This window comes from Schistocerca cancellata, chromosome 3 (genome assembly GCF_023864275.1).
Source record: "Schistocerca cancellata isolate TAMUIC-IGC-003103 chromosome 3, iqSchCanc2.1, whole genome shotgun sequence".
In the NCBI taxonomy this organism is placed as follows: Eukaryota; Metazoa; Arthropoda; class Insecta; order Orthoptera; family Acrididae; genus Schistocerca; species Schistocerca cancellata.
Genome location: NC_064628.1, coordinates 459,542,188 through 459,560,543, shown reverse-complemented (window position 1 = coordinate 459,560,543; position 18,356 = coordinate 459,542,188). Strand labels below are relative to the sequence as shown.

The window sequence follows — 18,356 nt, the reverse complement described above, 5'->3', positions numbered from 1 at the left end:
GCCAGAAAGGGCTCTCAACAAGTGTGCAGGCATCTCGGAGTGAACCAAAGCGATGTTGTTCGGACATGGAGGAGATACAGAGAGACAGGAACTGTCGATGACATGCCACTTTCAGGCCACCAAAGGGCTACTACTGCAGTGGATGACTGCTACATACGGATTATGGCTCGGAGGAACCCTTTCAGCAACGCCACCATGTTGAATAATGCTTTTCGTGCAGCCACAGGACGTCGTGTTACGATTCAAACTGTGCGCAATAGCCTGCATGATGTGCAACTTCACTCCCAACGTCCATGGCGAGGTCCATCTTTGCAACCACAACACCAAGCAGAGCGTTACAGATGGACCCAACAACATTCCGGAGACGTGTTTAGAGGCAACCCAATCAGGCTGAACGCCTTAGACAAACTGTCCAGCAAGTGCAGCAAGGTGGAGGTTCTCTGCTCTTTTGGGGTGGCATCATGTGGGGCCGATGTACGCCGCTGGTAGTCATGGAAGGCGCCATAACGTCTGTACGATATGTGAATGCCATCCTCCGACCAATAGTGCCACCATATCGGCAACATATTGGGGAGACATTCATCTTCGTGGACGACAATTCGCGCTCCCATCGTGCACATCTTGTGAATGACTTCCTTCAGGATAACGACTTAGCTCGACTAGAGTGGCCAGCATGTTCTCCTGACATGAACCCTATCAAATATGCATGGGGTAGATTGAAATAGGTTGTTTATGGATGACGTGGCCCACCAACCACTCTGAGGAATCTACGCTGAATCGCCGTTGAGGAGTGGGACAATCTGGACCTACAGTACTTGATCATATTGTGGATAGTATGCCACGACGAATACAGGCATGCATCAGTGCAAGAGGACGTGGTGCTGGGTATTAGCGGTACTAATGTGTACAGGAATCTGGACCACCACCTCTGAAGGTCTCGCTGTGTGGTGGTGCAAAATGCAGTGTGTTTTTATGAACAATAAACAGGACGGAAATTGTGTTTATGTTGATCTCTATTCCAATTTTCTGTACAGGTTGTATCTGAGCTCCGTAATATATCAATCCTGAGAACTTACAGATAATATTTTTACAGGTTTAGATGTGCTTGAAACTTAGCAGAGTCTTAGAAATCTTAGGTGTGGCCAATGAGTTGTTGTTTAGTTTGTTCCTGAGTCAGGATTTTCATTTCTGTGCCTGAAGTCTTCCAACAACCTGTGTAGACTTTTTTACCAAAATATAAAACTCCAGTCTGATCTCTGGACAGGGATTCATAGTATATCTCGAAAGTTTTACTTCTAGTATTGTAGTAGTGAATTCTATAGGTTGTCTCTAATTCACTCTGGTTGTGAACCACATATTATTTTTTGCAAGAAAAACAAGTTTAAGAATTCTTGTGCCCCTGAAGGCACTGCTGTAACATCTTCAATTACGAACTTCACATGGCATTATTAGTGTACTTTCCTTTAGAATAAAGGGGGCCTTTTTGGTACACTGTTACGTAAGATTATAGTATAGGACAGTAGTGAGTGAAAGTATGCTACCAATTAGTTTTGCAGATCAATGTAATGAGAGAGATTCTCAGTGCAAAGCACGCAGAACTGCGCATTTAGGTTTCGTCATCCACAAGCTAGCGCCATCTCAATTTGATGAAAAGATTTCCATCAGTAGCATCTAAAAGAGGAATCGGGTAAAACTCTGTGTTAATATCGGCAGTCACTCCCTTCATTTCTTACTTGTATGAGTTTTGTGGAGTAGATTAGTGAATAGGGTTGCGAAAGACATTTTGTAATTAGTTTTACCTACAAGATAAACAATAAATGTGTTTCATATGGGCCACCTTCATAGGAATCAAACAGAAAGCAGAGGAGGTCAAAATACCACAAACTTGGCTTTCTTATCGTCGCCCCCAGCTTCAGATCAAATATATTTCTTTACTTTGCTTAGCTCTTTGCGGTGCATAGTCCGCAGCGAATTTATTATTTCTATTGCTTCTTCGCTGTTTGGTGTAAGGCCAGTCGCACCTAATTTCTCTAATAAACAGTTAAAAACTGCAGTCTTCTTGTCTCTGTCGCTGATTCCTTGCTCTTAATTTTCCACAGTAGTGTGATTTCTATACAATTCAGTAAGTTCAGCAATGAACTCTCTAAAACATTCATGCATGTCTGCCACTTTAAAATTCACTTCGGGACCACAGACGAGAAACACTCGACTGATTAAACACCTGACTCAAACACGTTTCGCTCGCCAGATTTGCCACGATCTTCTGTTCACAAGCTAGGATTTGTGAGCGCAGATATGGTTGGTGCCCCATAGATTTGAGCAATTTTGCTCAACCTCCAACTTCAGCTTCCCAGTTTGCGCAAACTTCCCACAGGTCGTCGTAGATGTGATTTCTACATAAATTTGTGCAGACTGATCGTTGCACGTGGACGGGCCGCCTTCAAATAAAGTGGCGTATCTCCGACGTTATCTAGTTGTAGTGACATATCTTCCAGAGCCTCATTGAAGTAGTTTGTATTCGACGCGGAACTTGAGCGTGGTTGTGAAGAGTGAAATTAAGGCAGTGTTAAGTGTAAATCCTCAGTGAAGCGAAAATATTCGCGGAGAGGTAATTCCAAGTCTCTCATTCCGAACCACCAAAGCTGAAGAAATGGTAAAGCATGATTATTATAGTATCGTAATGAAAGAAGCACGTGTTTCTTTCCCCCTTTGAAAGACGCTTATAGTGTTTATTTACTTGAATACTTTCTTTAGGTCGAGGAGGTTAATCCAAAGGCGTACCCTTTGGCAGATGCCACACTCACAACGAAGATCCTTAACTTAGTGCAACAAGCCATGAATTATAAACAGTTAAGAAAAGGTGCTAATGAAGGTAAGCAAATCCCAACTCTGATTGATGTTATCAAGTCGTAAGTCGCTGGCAAATTTTAGTGTTCCACAAGTGTAAACACATTTGGTTCAAATAGCAACAGAATATATTAGAGTTGCACGTGTATCCTCAGACGTTATATATAGGGGGTACACGCGCTGATCATGAGAAAAGTATCTATATTTGAAGGAAACTCGTATTTATGAAGATATAAGCACAACCACAAATCACGTGGCGTCAGTCAGGCAAAAAGCTGAAGAAAAAAAATAAAAGGCGTTTCGGAACTTTGAGTGCTATGCTGAATAACTACCTGGCGGAAATTTTTCTGGCGTCAACATTTTGAGGAAAATCCATTCCACAATTTCATTGAGCATGTTCGAAAAATCTATCGTAATGCTGCAAATTAACTTGAGGTAGCTGTTTTTATCTGATCTGTTATTCGAGCTCTAATGTATATCTGTGCAAAATAAACAAATGATTTTTTGGGAAAATTTTATTTTCCATCTTTTTTGCAAAACAAAAAGTTTTTGAAATTCCGTGCATACATATGCAATAGATTATTTTTTATTAAATTTTTTTAGACAGTTAATTGATCTTTTTTTTTCATCCATATGGAAATACGTACTCTATTGGTGACGAACGCATCAGATATGACTGTAACACACAATTTTTGAAATAAATATTTTTGGTATTCCGTGCATATATATGCTTATACCTTCAGAAATAAGCGTTTCCTTCAAAAATAGGTACTTTTCTCGTGATCAGCGCATATACCCCCTAAACTGCTTAAGTACCGTAAACAGTCACTAATTTGAAATTAAATATAGACACAAAGAATAATGCAAATCAGCTTTTGCAGAATTTCGTTGTGCTTTTTTGGAATATCGAGTTTTCTGGTGTTAGGTTTTGGTTGATGTACTTTTATAATTTAAGGTCAAAAGATACAATTATGTAGTGTCCATACGCCCCAGAAAGAACAATGTTCTTTCACACTATAATAAATGTCTAGCACAAAACCATTTCATTTTAACTGTTATACAATTTAATTATTTTTGTCATTTGTGTCTTCTTAATAGATATGTGCATAAGTTGTTTCATGGTTGTGACTGGTAATAAACTGGTACGTAAAATATATGAAGGAAAAGACCCTACATCTATCATCTTTATACCTATAGAAAACTGAAGGAGATATGGGACTGGGGTGTAAAAATAATACATGGAAATAGCCTCCACATTATTCCCATTTGTTCGTGAAGTTTCTGCAAACATTGGTTTCTGAATATTATTGTGTGATGCTCATATATTCAGGGACAGTGCTGTAAATATTTATGGAGGTTGATATTTTATTTGCAGAAATATTGAAACTGTTATTCATTGTTTCATCTTACACAATTAAGAATAAAATGTGAAATTGCCGAGTCCCTTGGTTAAGAGAAGAGCCTCACTGTGAATGTAGGAAGGTGGAAGAAGCCAGTACACAAGTTGGGTGGGGGAGGTGTGTTGTGTACAAAAGAGGGAAAGGAGAAGTAAGGTGAGGCAGTGGAAAACTGGTTAGCAGAGGATTAGGCCAGGGTGTTTGTGAGAGCTTTGGATATATTGGAGAGATAACTCCCACCTGCAAAGTCTAGAAAAACTAATGTTGGAATGGAGTATCCAAATGATGTAGCTGTTAAGTCATTTGTGGTGTTGTGTGCGGGATGTTCACTAATTGGATGGTAAAGTCTGCAGTTTGGTGCTGGCCGTTCATGTGAGTAGATAGTTGGTTCCACATATGTTCATAGAGAAGGCTGCACAGTAATTGCAGCATAGCTGGTATATAGGGTGTTGCAGAAGGAATGGTAAATATGCAGGTATATGACAGGAATGTTCACTCAGTGCAAAATTGTCTTGTAAACAGGAACTCTAAAATGCATATCTTAAAAGCTATGAACATTTCTTCAGTAGAAGAAGTGAAGAGGTGTTTTTCACAGTAGCAAAGATAAATAATTGCACATAGCTTTTAAGGTATGCATTTTAGAGCCAATTTTTATTAGACTTTTTGCTTCACTGTAACTTCTTATGATATACCTTAATACAAACTGACCATTCTTCCAGGGATACACTGTGTAACATCTTGCTTTCACACATGGCCCTGCCTTCCATTGTGTAGGAAATACCTGTGACTGGAATGCAGTAGGAGAGGTGATGTGTAGGTGTAATGGACAGGTCCATGGTGCAGAGATGGAATAGGAATGGGCAAGGATATTATGTATGTTGGGAGGGCAGCAGAACATTCCTTAGGGTGACGTATGTAATTGGGGTGTCCCTCATATCTGGGAATGGCGAGAGTTAGATCCATAGTATAGGATGAGGTTGAGCTTTCTAAGGTCAGGCTGAAACTGGGTGATCAGTGTGTTGTTTGGTGGCTGGTTAATAGGTTTACTGGTATAGGACGGGGCAAGGTAAATCTGTTATCAGTAAAGGCTCTGGTAAAGTTTTTGTTATATTTTGACAACTCCTGCTTTCTATAGCAGGTACAGTGTTCACATGTGGTGAGGCGGTAAAGATGACTTTATGACATTGAACTGGTGACAGCTAAGAAAGTGGACCATGAAGCAGATACGTGAGTAGATGTAGAGGTTGTGAAGGAAAGAGCATAGATTGTCGCTGCTTTGAGTCCAGATCATGAAAATATCATAAATGAATTTGAACAAGGCGAGGCATTTTAGGAAGATATTCTCCAGGTGGCCCATATATAGGTTGGCATGGGATGCTGCCATGTGAGTCCCATAGCAGTATCACAGATTTGTTTAAAGATTTGGCATTTGAAATTGAAATCATTGTGGACCAGGGTGTGGTTGGCTAGGAATATTAGGAAAGAGGTGGTAGTTTTAGTGTCAGGTGACATTAGGGAAGATAGTTTTCATGGCCACAAGGCCATGTACCAGGTTGTCGCTTTCACAGTGAACAGGGAGTGTGGTGGTAGTGGACAGGCAGAGTGGAAAGATGGTTAAGGAAGAGGGTGATGTCATGCTTCAAGAAGTGGGTGTTGTCTTTAATATTGGATCTGAGGTTATGGAGAATAGTTTAGAAGTTTAGGTCAATAAAGCCATAGGTTTGTTCTGCGAGAGCATTGTAAGCAGCATCAAAGGTGTGATCAGTAGGGTGCTGTTTGGAGAGTAGGTAAAAGGTGTGTGTGTGTGTGTGTGTGTGTGTGTGTGTGTGTGTGTGTGTGTGTGTGTGTGTGTTTTTTGGAGGGGGGGGGTGCTTGTGTGAAGAGTGAAATGGAATCTGGTTTTGGGGTGAGTCTAAGGCATTTAGAAGTTGCTGGAGATCCTGGACTTCTGTAACGGGATCATTGTCATTTGTTTTGTATGCAGAGATGTCCAGAAAGTTGTCAGACCTCCAGCCACATGTTATTAAGATTAATGACCACTGTAGTGGAGCCTTTGTCTGTGGAAAGTATAAGGTTTGGACTTGTTTTCAGGTAACCCATAGCAGTGTGTTTCATAGGGATGATGTTGGATTCACTGGGGAGGTACATACGAAAGGAAGCTGAGGCCAGGTTAGAGGTGAGGAATTCCTGAAAGAGTACTGAGGGATGAGTTATGTGAAGGGGAAGGAGATGGGAACTTCCTTAAACCAGGTTCTGTGTGGGGTTTTGGTTGGCTGTTATCATTGGGGTGTGATTGGAGTTTCACCCAGGCAGAGCGGAGTTTTTGAAATTAGCATCGGTAGAATGGGGAGGGATTTGTGGTTGGATGTCTGGGAGTCCAAAAGGTTGACTGAAAAAATAGCTAAACACTTAATAAAAATAAGTCTGATTGATAGTCACTGATGACATTTTTGTGATCTGGACTCATGAGAGAGGCAACATTTGTTTTTTTCTCCATAACCTCAACCTCTGCTCTCAAATCTGTTTCACCTAGTCTTTCTTAGTTCCAACAGACAACCTTACTACATTTCAACCTCCACATCTCGGATGGCTTGATAGATACATCTGTTTCATGTGAAAGTCTCTTCTTCACAGCCTCGCTTCTACAAAGCAGTAGTAGACGGAGTACACCAGTAACCTTACTAGAGTCTTTGACAGATAATACCCTGTCCAGGTCATCCGTTAACATATTTCCCTTACCATCACCTCTGACAACAGTAAACCAGTTAACAAGCCATTGTTCAGCACTCCTCTTACTCTTATCACCCAGCATCACCCTGGCTTTCCCCCAGGGGCTCAAGGTTCTTTCTTGAGTGCACATGGGGCCCCGAGCTGTTGTAGCCCATTTGTCCATCCCTGGCTGTATTTCCTTCACTGTGTTCCTCCCTCCCCATCCTTGATACTTTCCCGCTTCCCCCTTCTTCCCTTCTCTCAGTGTTCTGATTTATGTCGACCTGGCTGTCCACCTGACTCCCTGTATTCCTTGCAAGTTTGTTTCTCTTGCCTTTTCTTTCATCCTTTTTGGTGTTTTGCCCCCCCCCCCCCCCCCCCCCCGGGATTTGACCTCCTATTATAAATTTCTGTCTTTAGTATGAACTATTTGAGGAAGAACTCCCTCCCTAGCATCTAAAGTGGGGGACTCCTCCTGCCTTCCCCCTTCCTTCCGCACCATAGGCACCCCCTCCACCCCATTAGGTCACCAGCACGTGCAGCCAGTCCATCTGGTGGGACTGTTAAGTAACCATCTGGTTGACCCCCTGACAACAGTGATTACACTACTGATACCTGTGCAGTTGCCTCGCCAAGGAGTGGCTGCTTGTCATCCTTGAGCATCAGAACTCCCGGTAACAACCGCCGTGATAAGCAGCCCTTGTTGTGGCTGGTATGCCCATGGGGAGAGCCCATGATCAGAATGGGTGGTATCAGGATGATGCTTGGCACATGACGCATATCAAGCTCAAAAAAAAAAAAAAAAAATCTGGCTGTTTGCAAACAGCCATCTCTGAGTGGTAAACAATCATTGACTGCTGCTTCGTATGACCCTGCAGGCTTCCCTTGCCTGGCTACACTGTGGGAGGAGGGCCACTCTTGCCATCTCGGAAAGAATATTCAGGATAAGTTTGGCGAAGTGGAGTCCCAGTAAGGTGCAGTTGGACTCGCTGCTGATCAAAGCTTCTTATGCTGCCCAGTCTGCAGCTCTTCATCTTTGTGATTGCCTTAGTGATGTCCCAGTGTCTCTTACCCCCACCAGCCACTGAATGTAGTCTAGGGAGTGACTTTTCATTGGGACCTCATGCTGCAAACTGATGAGGAACTCTAATATAATCTGGGACAACGCGGTGTTCACTTTGACATGTGCATAAGTCATAAAAAGACAATCACACCAGTAATGGTGCCCTTATGCCATCTTAAGAGGGATATACCCTCCCATAGAAGGTCAGGGTTGTGTGTTATCGATATGACATAAAGCTGTGTGTCTCGTCATCCATGAGGTGTTTTCGGAGCACGCGTTTTGGGTGTTTGTCTTCCCGCTGAATGGTGGACCCTGTGGACACCCAGTCCATGAGAGAAGCCCCTGTGTTCCACCACACGTGTCTGAATAGTCATGACCGCCACTCTCCACACTCGCCAGATTGCCCAATTTAAAAGAGAGAGAACAAGATGCAAGAGTAAAAGTCCCTGGGTCACCTATCTTATGCTGAGGCTCATCAAAAATGACAGACTCCACCCAGTGTCAATTTCTTCAACTTTTGCTGCTGCCCTCCTACTTACGCACCCACCAGTGCTGGAAGCCTGCTACCACAACTCGGCCATGAGACACACCATCTATGCGCTCCAAGGTCACTTGTTGTCTTTTGGTCCCGGATCTTGCAGAAGCCTGCTGCCCCTGTGCACCCTGCCCCCCTCATCCTCCAAAAGAGATGATGATGAAATCCAGCCATCTACCGAAATCACGAAACCTTATTTCCTTTTATTTTGCATTTTGTCTTGCTCTTAAAGAAAAGTACTTCTGTGGTGATCACACTCAAACATCTTGTGGTTATCAAGCATTCTGTCGGAACTGTGCCGGCCCTGGGATAGCATCTGGAGGGGTCTACACTGTAATGGGTCACACCAATGTCATTAGTAACTGCATCCCCCTGTGTACCAACCTGGTAGTAATAGCGGTATGAGTGCGAACAACTCAAGCAATCACGATTTTAAATATCTACCTCCCTTCGGGTAGGCCACTTCCTTACATTGCACTGCATACCTTAGTACAGTAATTAAAACACACCGAACAGGCCGTGAAGGCCCAACGGTGCTGACTGGTTGTTGTCATACTCAGCCCATAGGCGTCACTGGATGTGGATATGGACGGACGTGTGGTCACCACACTGCTCTCCCGGCCATATGTCAATTTCAGAGACCAGAGCAGCTATTTCTCAACCGAGTAGCTCTTCAGTTTGCCTGACAAGGGCTGAGTGCACCCCATTTGCCAACAGCGCTCGGCGGACTGGATGGTCACCCAACCAAGTGCTAGCTCAACCTGGCAGCGCTTAACTTCGATGATGTGACGAGAACTGATGTTACCACTGCAGAAAGGCTGTTGGCGTAATACAGTAACTCCTGCCCCCATATCTCCTCCTCAGGGTTTTCAGTGCACACCACCTCGTAGGTGGGGAGTGCCACTGTAATGGATGGGAGTCTTCTAGTTGACCAACTTATTACAGACTTTGATTTATGTCTCCTCAGTGACTGCTTCCTACCCACTTCAGTCCCACACATGGCACCTTTTCTGCTATCAATCTCGAGATCTTTTCCCCTGCTCTCATGGCTTCTCTGCATTGGTCATCCCATGATGGTCTTTGTGACAGTGACCACTTTCCGGTGATTCTACCATTCCCCTGCCACTGCCAGGCAGACAGACACCCCCCCCCCCCCTCCACACTTTGGGCATTCTGCAGAGCCAGTTGGTCTTTATATTCATCTTCTGTGCACTTTGACACCTCTCTTTCGGATTGCATTGATGTGATTGTGCAAGACATATCTGACACTATCCTTCATGCTACTGGCACTGCTATCCCCCTATCCACAGGTTGCCCAGTACCTTGGAGTCCAAGGAGGTAGCAATCAATATCCAGAGCAACTGACAGGTGCTGCGGTGATTTAAATGACACCCTTCACAGACCAATCTTGTTGCTCTTAAACACTCTGTGTTAAGGCTCGTTACTTTATTAAGCAGGGTAAAAAGGAATGCTGGGAGTGCTGTTTCCTCACTGGGGATGCCTCTTCATCATAGGTTTGGTCTGAGCTCCGTAGCCTTCTGGGCTGCCAGTGACAATTAGCTTTCCAGGGTGCTCTGTGTACTGATCCATCGGTCCTTGCAGAACATCTCGTGACACACTTTGCTACAGCATCAGTATCTTCTTCATATCCTATTACCTTTCCCAATAAAAAACATGAAGTTGAAACTTCTCTCTGTTTCAACATCCACTTTTGTCCTTGTATCAGTGTGGCTTCCAGGAAGGATGATCTACAGCTGACCACTTACTCAGACTGGCAATCCAACTGGCTTTTACCAACTACCGGCAGCTTGTCGCAATCTTCTTTGACTTACGTAAGGCTTACGACATTGCTTGACACCATCACATTTTAGTTACCCTCGATCAGCTCTTCTGGGTTCAAGTTGGCACCTCGCTCGGCACCTCTCAGATCCTGGAGAACAGTATCCTAAACAGTTCTGTGTTAAGTGTCACGCTCATCACCACCATCAATGAGCTTGTGCCTTCTGTTGGGTCTCTGGTTACCTCGGTGTTGTCTGTTGACAATTTTTGTATCTGGTGCAGCTTCCACTCTGTAGCATCTGCTAGACGCCACCTCCCAGGCACCATCTGATGGGCCTCTGGATGGGCCCTTTCCCGTTGCTTCCAGTTTTCTCCCTCCAAAACATGGGTTATGCATTTTTACCTTAGACCTACAGTACACACAGGTCCCGAACTTTATTTAGCTGACCAGTGCCTAGATATAGTAGCAGTCCCATTTCTTGGGCCTTCTTTTTGATAAAAAGTTGACATGGCTGCCCCATATTTGCCACCTGAAGACTACATGCTTGTGGAATCTTAATGCTCTTCGCATCTAGGCCCACAAGTGTTGGGGTGCAGACTGTGCAGCTGTTCTCCATCTTACTGTGCTCTGGTTTTGTCCGGACTAGATCATGGCTGTCAGGATTATGGCTCAGCGGCTCTTTCCACTCTGAAACTACTTAACCTTGTTCATTATTATGCAGTGCATCTGGCTATCGGTGTCTTTCACACTAGTCCTGCAACAGCCTCCTCGCAGAAGCGGGGATTCCCCTTAACAAATATGAAAGTCAAATCCTGGTTTCTTGCGCAATTGCCATTCAATAATTACCTGACCACCTTAGAGTGGATTTGCTGGTTGGAATGTCTCACTTTCATCTGTCAGTATCTCCACTCTCTGGGAAGTGTCCTGTGGTACCTCGACCATAGATTAGGACTGATATATTCCAGGGTCATAAGGTCTCTGTTGTCATTAAGTTATTCCTATGTCCTGTATGTTCCATCCTTGTATTCAAGGTACTACCATCTCCTACACTGATGGTTTTTTTGACAGATAAGGTGGGATATGCTTTTATATCTCCTATTGGCATGCAACACCATTTACTGCTGGGATTGTGGAGTGTCCACAGCATAACTGCTAGCCATTCACAGGGCCGTCCATAGTGTTTTAATATTTACCAACTCAATGAGCAGCTTGCAGGCTATTGACTGATGCTAATCCCGTCACACTTTGGTCACTGCTATCCACGACCTTCTCTCTCCCGTTGGCTGTGCCGCCTACCTACTGAGTTGTCTTTCTCTGGGTCCCAAGTCATGTGAGCATCCCAGGGAATTAACTGGCTGGTTGTTTGGCTAGGTGGGCAGATACTTAGCCCTATTGTCTTTCATGATTCCAGGTATGCGGATTCACATAAGACCTCTTTTTGCTCAAAAGTGGAATGACATCTGGTGTGCTGCTGCTCTTAATAATAAATTCAACACAATCACGGGGACTACTGAAGTTTGGCGCTGTTCCTTCCGCTCCTCTCAAGAGGAGTCCACTGTCTCATGCCATCTACGCAATGGTCATACTAGGCTTATCCATTGTTTTCTCTTGCATAACAAGCCACCCCCTCAATTTGGTTCTGGAGCCAGATTGATAGAATGGCATATACTGGTAGACTGTCCCCTCCTTTTGGGCCTTCTACTAAATATAGCCTTCCAAATACCTAGTCTTTAATATGAGCGGACGATTCAGATTGTCGAACTGATACTCAAGATTCCTTACTGAAAGTGGTTTTTATTTTCAGTTATAAGGTTTTGCTTTCCTCCTGGAGCAAGGGCTGGGTTGTTGTGGTTGGAGCCTCCTCGTGTTTTTGAGTCTGGGAGCCGGGACCCATTACCGCTCCCCCATGCACAGACAGCTTTTTTCCCCCCTATGTTTTTCCAGTATTTAGATTTGACCTACCCTTTTATGCCTTCTACTGTGTGTGTGTGTGTGTGTGTGTTTTTAGCTTTGTAGTTTGACTCCTTCTGATTAGATCCGCCCACTTTTCGTGGACACATTTATCTTATGCACATAACTTTTGAAGTTTAGTCCCATAACCCCCCCCCCCCCCCCCTCTATCAATCACTCACTCTGGTCTTGAAAAGCTTACACACATCATTCACTAAGGCTTCGACTTCTCGTCATGATGTGATATAAGGGATAGCCTACCTGACATCCTATCAGTATCGGCCAAAATAGTGTTCTGTTGCCCACCCAAATTTCGAAGTATTCTTCATCCATCGTGCATCCTGTGGATCCATTTCCTTGTTCTCACCCAGCCCCCCCCCCCCCTCCCTTCCCGCTACCTGTGACCCCCATCCTGCCCTCTCTCCATTTCCCTTTTCTTTCTGCTCACTCAAGTGGTTATGTTAATATACACAAATGTAGAATTTGGGGCAGTGAAAATCCACGAAAATCCCTGGAACGTGAATGTGACAGCAGAAAATTGAATGCGTTTTGTGCATTGAGCAACAGCAAAGTTAATGGAACTTTCTTTTTCCAAGCAAAAACGATCAATGGAATAGTAGTGTGCATAGATATGTTGAAAACTTCTGAATCCCTCAGATGGATGTTGATGACAAAGAATGCAGAACAATGTCCAGGATTTTCTAAATACCCACTACGTCTACTCTTAGTAACCGGCTTAGTTTGATGAAGAAGGTATGCTGGAGCCAGTTGAAGCCACTTCTTGATTACATCCCACAGAGCTAAATTTTTGGCACATTGACTGCTTACGTTTCACCCATTCCAAATAGTCCCAGGCCCTTTTTTTTTTTGTGGGATTAAGGTTTGGCGATGTAGCCAGCTAGTTGGCGTGCCATAGGTTGTTACGATGTTAATCAAACCAAGCGTGCAGCCCTTTGAACACGGCTGTTACCTCAGAAGGCGGAAGTGTCCACAGCATACTCACCACGGATATATAGAAGAAGACGCGGCGCGAGGAGGTCCTTCTGACCAGGTTGCGGATTGGGCATTGCCGGTTTAGCCACTGCTACCTGCTCTCCGGTGACCCAGCCCCGCAGTGCCCTTGTGGTCAGGCATTAACAGTGCGCCATGTTTTATTGTCGTGTCCCCGTTTTAGTCAATTTCGTGTTGTCCTGTCCCTGCCATCAACTTTATCGGATGTTTTAGCTGATGATGCTCGAGCAGCTGCTCGTATTCTGCGTTTTATAACTTTAACTGGTTTGTCCAAAGACATTTAATCTTTTTACTTATTTTGTCTGCATCTTTGTCAGGCCCTTCTGGTGTCCCCTCCATCCCCTTGAGTTTTACTAGATTCCATGTGCTCTAACAACAGTGACTGGGCGCTAATGGCCTCAGCAATTGAGCACCCTTAAACCCAACAAAAAAAAAAGACACAATACGATAAGTGTTGAAGTAAACACCCTGTTTCCTGTTCTTGGTACCTTGAATGAGTTGAATGACTTGGTCCAGGTTTTAATATGAAAACACCCCTCAAAGCATCACAGAACTACCTCTGGCCTCAACTACATAAACACTCTGCGAGTTAAGTAGACCATCAGAGCACTCTATGCCTTTCCTTGCATCATTTACAAAATTAATCAGGTCCTACTTCTTGGAGCAGAATTAAAGCACTTTTCTTCATAATTAAATCTCACAATTTTTATATGATGTTACTTTGTACTTTTTAAACTCAGAGTGGGCAATGATAATTGTATTAATTTGTCTAGCCCAAGCTTCCACATAGGTTTAACCATGATATAGAGTGATTCACTCAAAGTTTCATGGAAGCATATAATAATATCAATTGAAGTATAAAAAGTGACACACTACAAAGCAATTATACCTGCGGTTTTTCACATTTCTCACACTTGCCAAACAGTCTCTGTAAAAAATGACAAGTGGCCAGTCACATAAGACTGGTCTAAAGCAGATGCCCTTCTTGTGTTTGACAATGCTGTAGTATGCATAACAGACTGCAGTGTGTTGCAGCTGCTACCCATTGTCTTTGACTAAGCCTTAAATAAGTATGGTGCAACATTCCACCAAAAGGTTTAGCTGATTTGAAGTATTTAGTGCCCAGGGAATTATGAAATGTTAAATGTCAGCTTATTGTGTAACATTAAAGTTTCAGCAAAGTTAAACACAATAATTCATAAAAATAGCCTGTGATGTAATTCTGACTCAAGGTAATTATTCCTTAAAAGTAAATTGCAAAAAGGAAGAAAATAGCATTTATACAGCCTGGAAATGATGGCAGAGCAAATGGGTATGTTCCACTTAGCTATGTTTCAAAATCTAAGTTGGCTTGAAGGTCTGTTAAACTTAGGTGATTCAAGGAGATGTGTGCCAAAATTGACACTGCAGCCGAGTTTAACTTGCATTTATGCTTATTTTCAACATTAGACACCCTTATCACAATACATATATTCAATCTTTGTAGGTGTAACATCTGTTTCTGTTCCTATATGTTGTCTTAATTTAATTTTAATGTTCCAGCTACAAAAACTCTGAATCGTGGACTGTCAGAATTTATAGTAATGGCTGCAGATGCAGAACCATTAGAAATTCTGCTTCATCTACCTCTTTTATGTGAAGACAAAAATGTTCCTTATGTGTTTGTGCGCTCGAAGCAAGGTAATTTCTTACTCGTATCAACTAAATTTGCAATAAATTCATATACCTTTAAAATATATTGACTTCACTTTGTGTGAGGAATTCTCAGGGTGTTTCACAATCCAAATTACAGGCTTCTAGAGGTTGTAGAGTGGACTTCGTGCTGATCACTTTCCAATTTGGTGTGTGTGTGTGTGTGTGTGTGTGTGTGTGTGAGTGTGAGTGTGTGAGAGAGAGAGAGAGAGAGAGAGAGAGAGAGAGAGAGAGAGAGAGATCCAGTAAAACCCAGGAATATTTTTAGGATTCTGGGAATTTTTCATTGTTTTAGTTTTCAGTTAAATTTTTGTAATTCAGACTGGTAAGAACTGATACTCCAACAAAGAATTTTACTGTATCCCACTACTGCAGCAATAAAACAACCGAGAGAAAAAAAATTAAACTTAAGTTGCAAAGGAAATGTGCAATTTACAACAACAAAACATAGTGCACACACAAGTGTCTGCCAACAGCAAAATGTGTCGAAGGCTTTAGGATGAAGACTACACAATACTTCACAAGAATGAACTGCTCCTGATGAGCATGAAATCACATCATCTTAGATTAAATTTGTTTGAGCAGTTGCCAGTGGGCTCATGCACATGCACAGTTGAGTTGCACATGAGCAGTACCATTTCCCACTTCTGGCTACTTAAAACAAATTTATGGCATGCCGAATCTGGGCGGAGCAGTCTGAGTTGGAGTAGGGAGGGGCCTGTCTCCCCACATTTATGTTTAGTTATTTTGCTGTTTCTTCTTTGTTCACAGCTCTCACATCAAATGAAAACAAAACTAATTTGTGGCCGAAAGCTATGTAGTGAATTAAAATACATTCACATAATCAGCCCCCCTCCCCCCTCGAGGCTCACCTCTCTCTGGTGGGTTCATGTCTGGCTGCCACAGGCTCCCATCCTTTGCAACATCTTTTCCTTTTAATGCTGCATGTCTATCCGCTTGCTGTTCTTTTTCCCCCTCCCTTGGGGGACCATATCTGAGCTGTTTCTGGAAATGTGTTCTGCATTCTCAGTAGTCAATATCGGAATACTCTCCCACCATTTTCCGTTCCTTTATTCGTTCCATCTTCTCCTATTGTTCCTCCACTTCGGCATTTGAGGTTCCTCTTTTTCTTCTTCCTCTTTGTGCACTTGTGAAGGCCGGCCCAAGCATCTGAATTATTAACAGGTGACTGGGTAACGTGTAATTCCCAGCCCCATGTTGACAGGTAGGGTTCATGCATACCCCTGGTACAGGCCAGGCCCAGGGAGGGTTGTTTGCCTGAGCTGTTACCTTCCCAAACTGTCGGATTGTTCCCCCCATCAGGTGTTCAGGAGGTGTGACCTGAGGTGTGACCTGAGGTGTGAACACTCCTTGTGAAGGAGGCCCCCAGTTGGAAGGAGTGTGCCATCAGAGATGCTGGTAATTGTGGGAGTTTTCTCACAGTGAGCCAATTGTCTTCACAATCAGTGCCTACGAAATGTAAACAGAATGAGGCTAACGATTCAGAGAGCCTCCTAGCAGCACCATAGTTCCTCGTTTCATGTACTGAAGATCAGTCCTTCACTACAGTAAATCCGTTTATTATTCAGAAAAAATGCTGATGCAGTTGCTGGCCCTGTGAACTCCTGCTCTCGTTTACGCAATGGCACTTCTTTTACGCAATGGCACTTCGCTTTCGGAGACTACTTTTGATTCTGAAGCACAACTACTGCTTGCAACTACACTTCCTTCATGGCTATCATGTTCGTGTTGAGGTCCATTGAAAGCTGCATTCTTTCTGTGGTATTACATACACCAGGCTGCTCGATGGGCTGACAAAGGCAGAGATCTAAATGTACCTCTCTTTATCAGGATGTCATTGCTGTCCATCAGGCCTCCTTAGTGGCCACAAGCACCCTTTCTCACTTTTGATAGTGGTTCTTCCAAAAAGATCAAAGCAGGTTATAAAGTTATCACAGTCAAACCATATATTCCAAACCTGATGCGCTGCTATCAGTGTCATCGTTACAACCACACTTGAGAGTCCTGTCGACATACAGCCAAATGTGTAACCTATAGTAGGGATGCTCAAGAGGCCGATTGTCCACCTCCATCTCCCCGCTGCATCAACTGCAATGGTGACCATGCCGCCTCCTCCCGTGATTGTCCTATATATCTTGATGAGCGGGCTGTCCAGGAGATCTGGGTGAAGGAAAAAGTACCTTACCCGGTCGCTCGCAAGTTGTTGGCTAGTCTGAAACCCTGTGTTCTACCATCTGGCACATACAGTACTGTTCTTGCTACCTCACTCCACGCAGACATGTGACTTCAAATTCTGGATTTGTTTGCTAAATTTCAAGTGCACATTTTTAACTTCTGGCGTGTGTGGCATTATACCATAACAAAGAGCCAAACGTGAGGTCATACAATATTAGTGCACCAAGAAAAACTGTGTCGAAAACTGCACTGAAGAGCTTAATATTCGGTGTATTGTTAACTGGGAAATAAGACTTTTCTCCTGTTGTCCTCATATGGAAATGAAAACGAGAATGCTACGGCGATATCACGAGCGGCGGACTTGTCCTTGTATACAACGTGTGTGTGTGTGTGTGTGTGTGTGTGTGTGTGTGTGTGTGTATGCCATGAAATATTTCTTTGTTACATGCAAACAGTAAATTTCCAGACATGGGTTCATTATCAAAACTTCATACAACCTCTAGCAGCCTGCATTTTTCATAAACACCCTTTACCCAACTGCCAGTAAGTTTGTTCTGAAGCAGACTCAGTGACATGCAGTTAATATTCATAATTACTCAATAACTTAAAGCGTATTTCCCTTTTTGTGCAGCTTGATGCATTTCTAGCATATTCTGTCAGTGTAATCTTCTCAAAAACACCTAAAGTATTCTTTGTGTTGCAGCTCTGGGGAGAGCGTGTGGTGTTTCGCGTCCAGTTGTTGCGTGCTCTGTAACTGTTAATGAAGGCTCACAGCTGAAACCACAAATCCAGGCTATCCAACAAGAGATAGAAAGGCTCCTTGTGTGAACAGATGTTTATGTAATTTTGTTACAAAACATTCATTTTATATCTAGTTTCATAAATAAAGTTTAAAAAAATATGAAAGTTATTTATTTAATTTGTAAAAATGGGCATAACATTAAACTTCCAATTTTCATGCCAACGCAGTTGTTGAAATTTCCTCAATTCACGGCGAAAGGATTCAGCAATTCTTTGTTGTGTCTCATTCTCTGGAAAACGATAAAACCAAGTCTGCAATTGTTCAGAGAGCTCAGAACTGTTTGTAAATTCATAGCCATTAATTTTGTGCTTCACAAGTTCATGTAAGCTGAAAGGAATAAAAAATTTAATTAGTATCACATTACTTCCATGAAA

At 43.1% G+C, this 18,356-nt stretch overlaps 2 protein-coding genes across 2 annotated transcripts in view; one reads left to right on the top strand and one right to left on the bottom strand.

Moving 5' to 3' along the window:
- Positions 1-2,494: 2,494 nt before the first annotated feature.
- LOC126175237 (NHP2-like protein 1) lies at positions 2,495-18,086 on the top strand. Its single transcript, XM_049921871.1, has 4 exons — positions 2,495-2,653; positions 2,755-2,872; positions 14,835-14,972; positions 17,884-18,086. Exons 1-4 carry the CDS (start codon positions 2,651-2,653, stop codon positions 18,006-18,008), a joined length of 384 nt encoding a protein of 127 aa, XP_049777828.1. The 5' UTR covers positions 2,495-2,650; the 3' UTR covers positions 18,009-18,086.
- LOC126175236 (chitobiosyldiphosphodolichol beta-mannosyltransferase) overlaps positions 18,076-18,356 on the bottom strand; it is an 89,771-nt gene continuing 89,490 nt past the window's right edge. The window contains exon 6 of the mRNA XM_049921870.1: positions 18,076-18,309. Within this exon, the coding sequence (XP_049777827.1) occupies positions 18,096-18,309 (214 nt within the window). The 3' untranslated portion in view covers positions 18,076-18,095. The remainder of the gene's footprint in view (positions 18,310-18,356) is intronic.

Bases quoted from the DNA above. Each gene is read 5' to 3' on its own strand.
- LOC126175237 (XM_049921871.1), top strand. The intron at 2,873-14,834 runs GTAAGCAAATCC...TTAATGTTCCAG, and splicing joins AAGAAAAGGTGCTAATGAAG to CTACAAAAACTCTGAATCGT. The intron at 14,973-17,883 runs GTAATTTCTTAC...TTTGTGTTGCAG, and splicing joins GTTTGTGCGCTCGAAGCAAG to CTCTGGGGAGAGCGTGTGGT.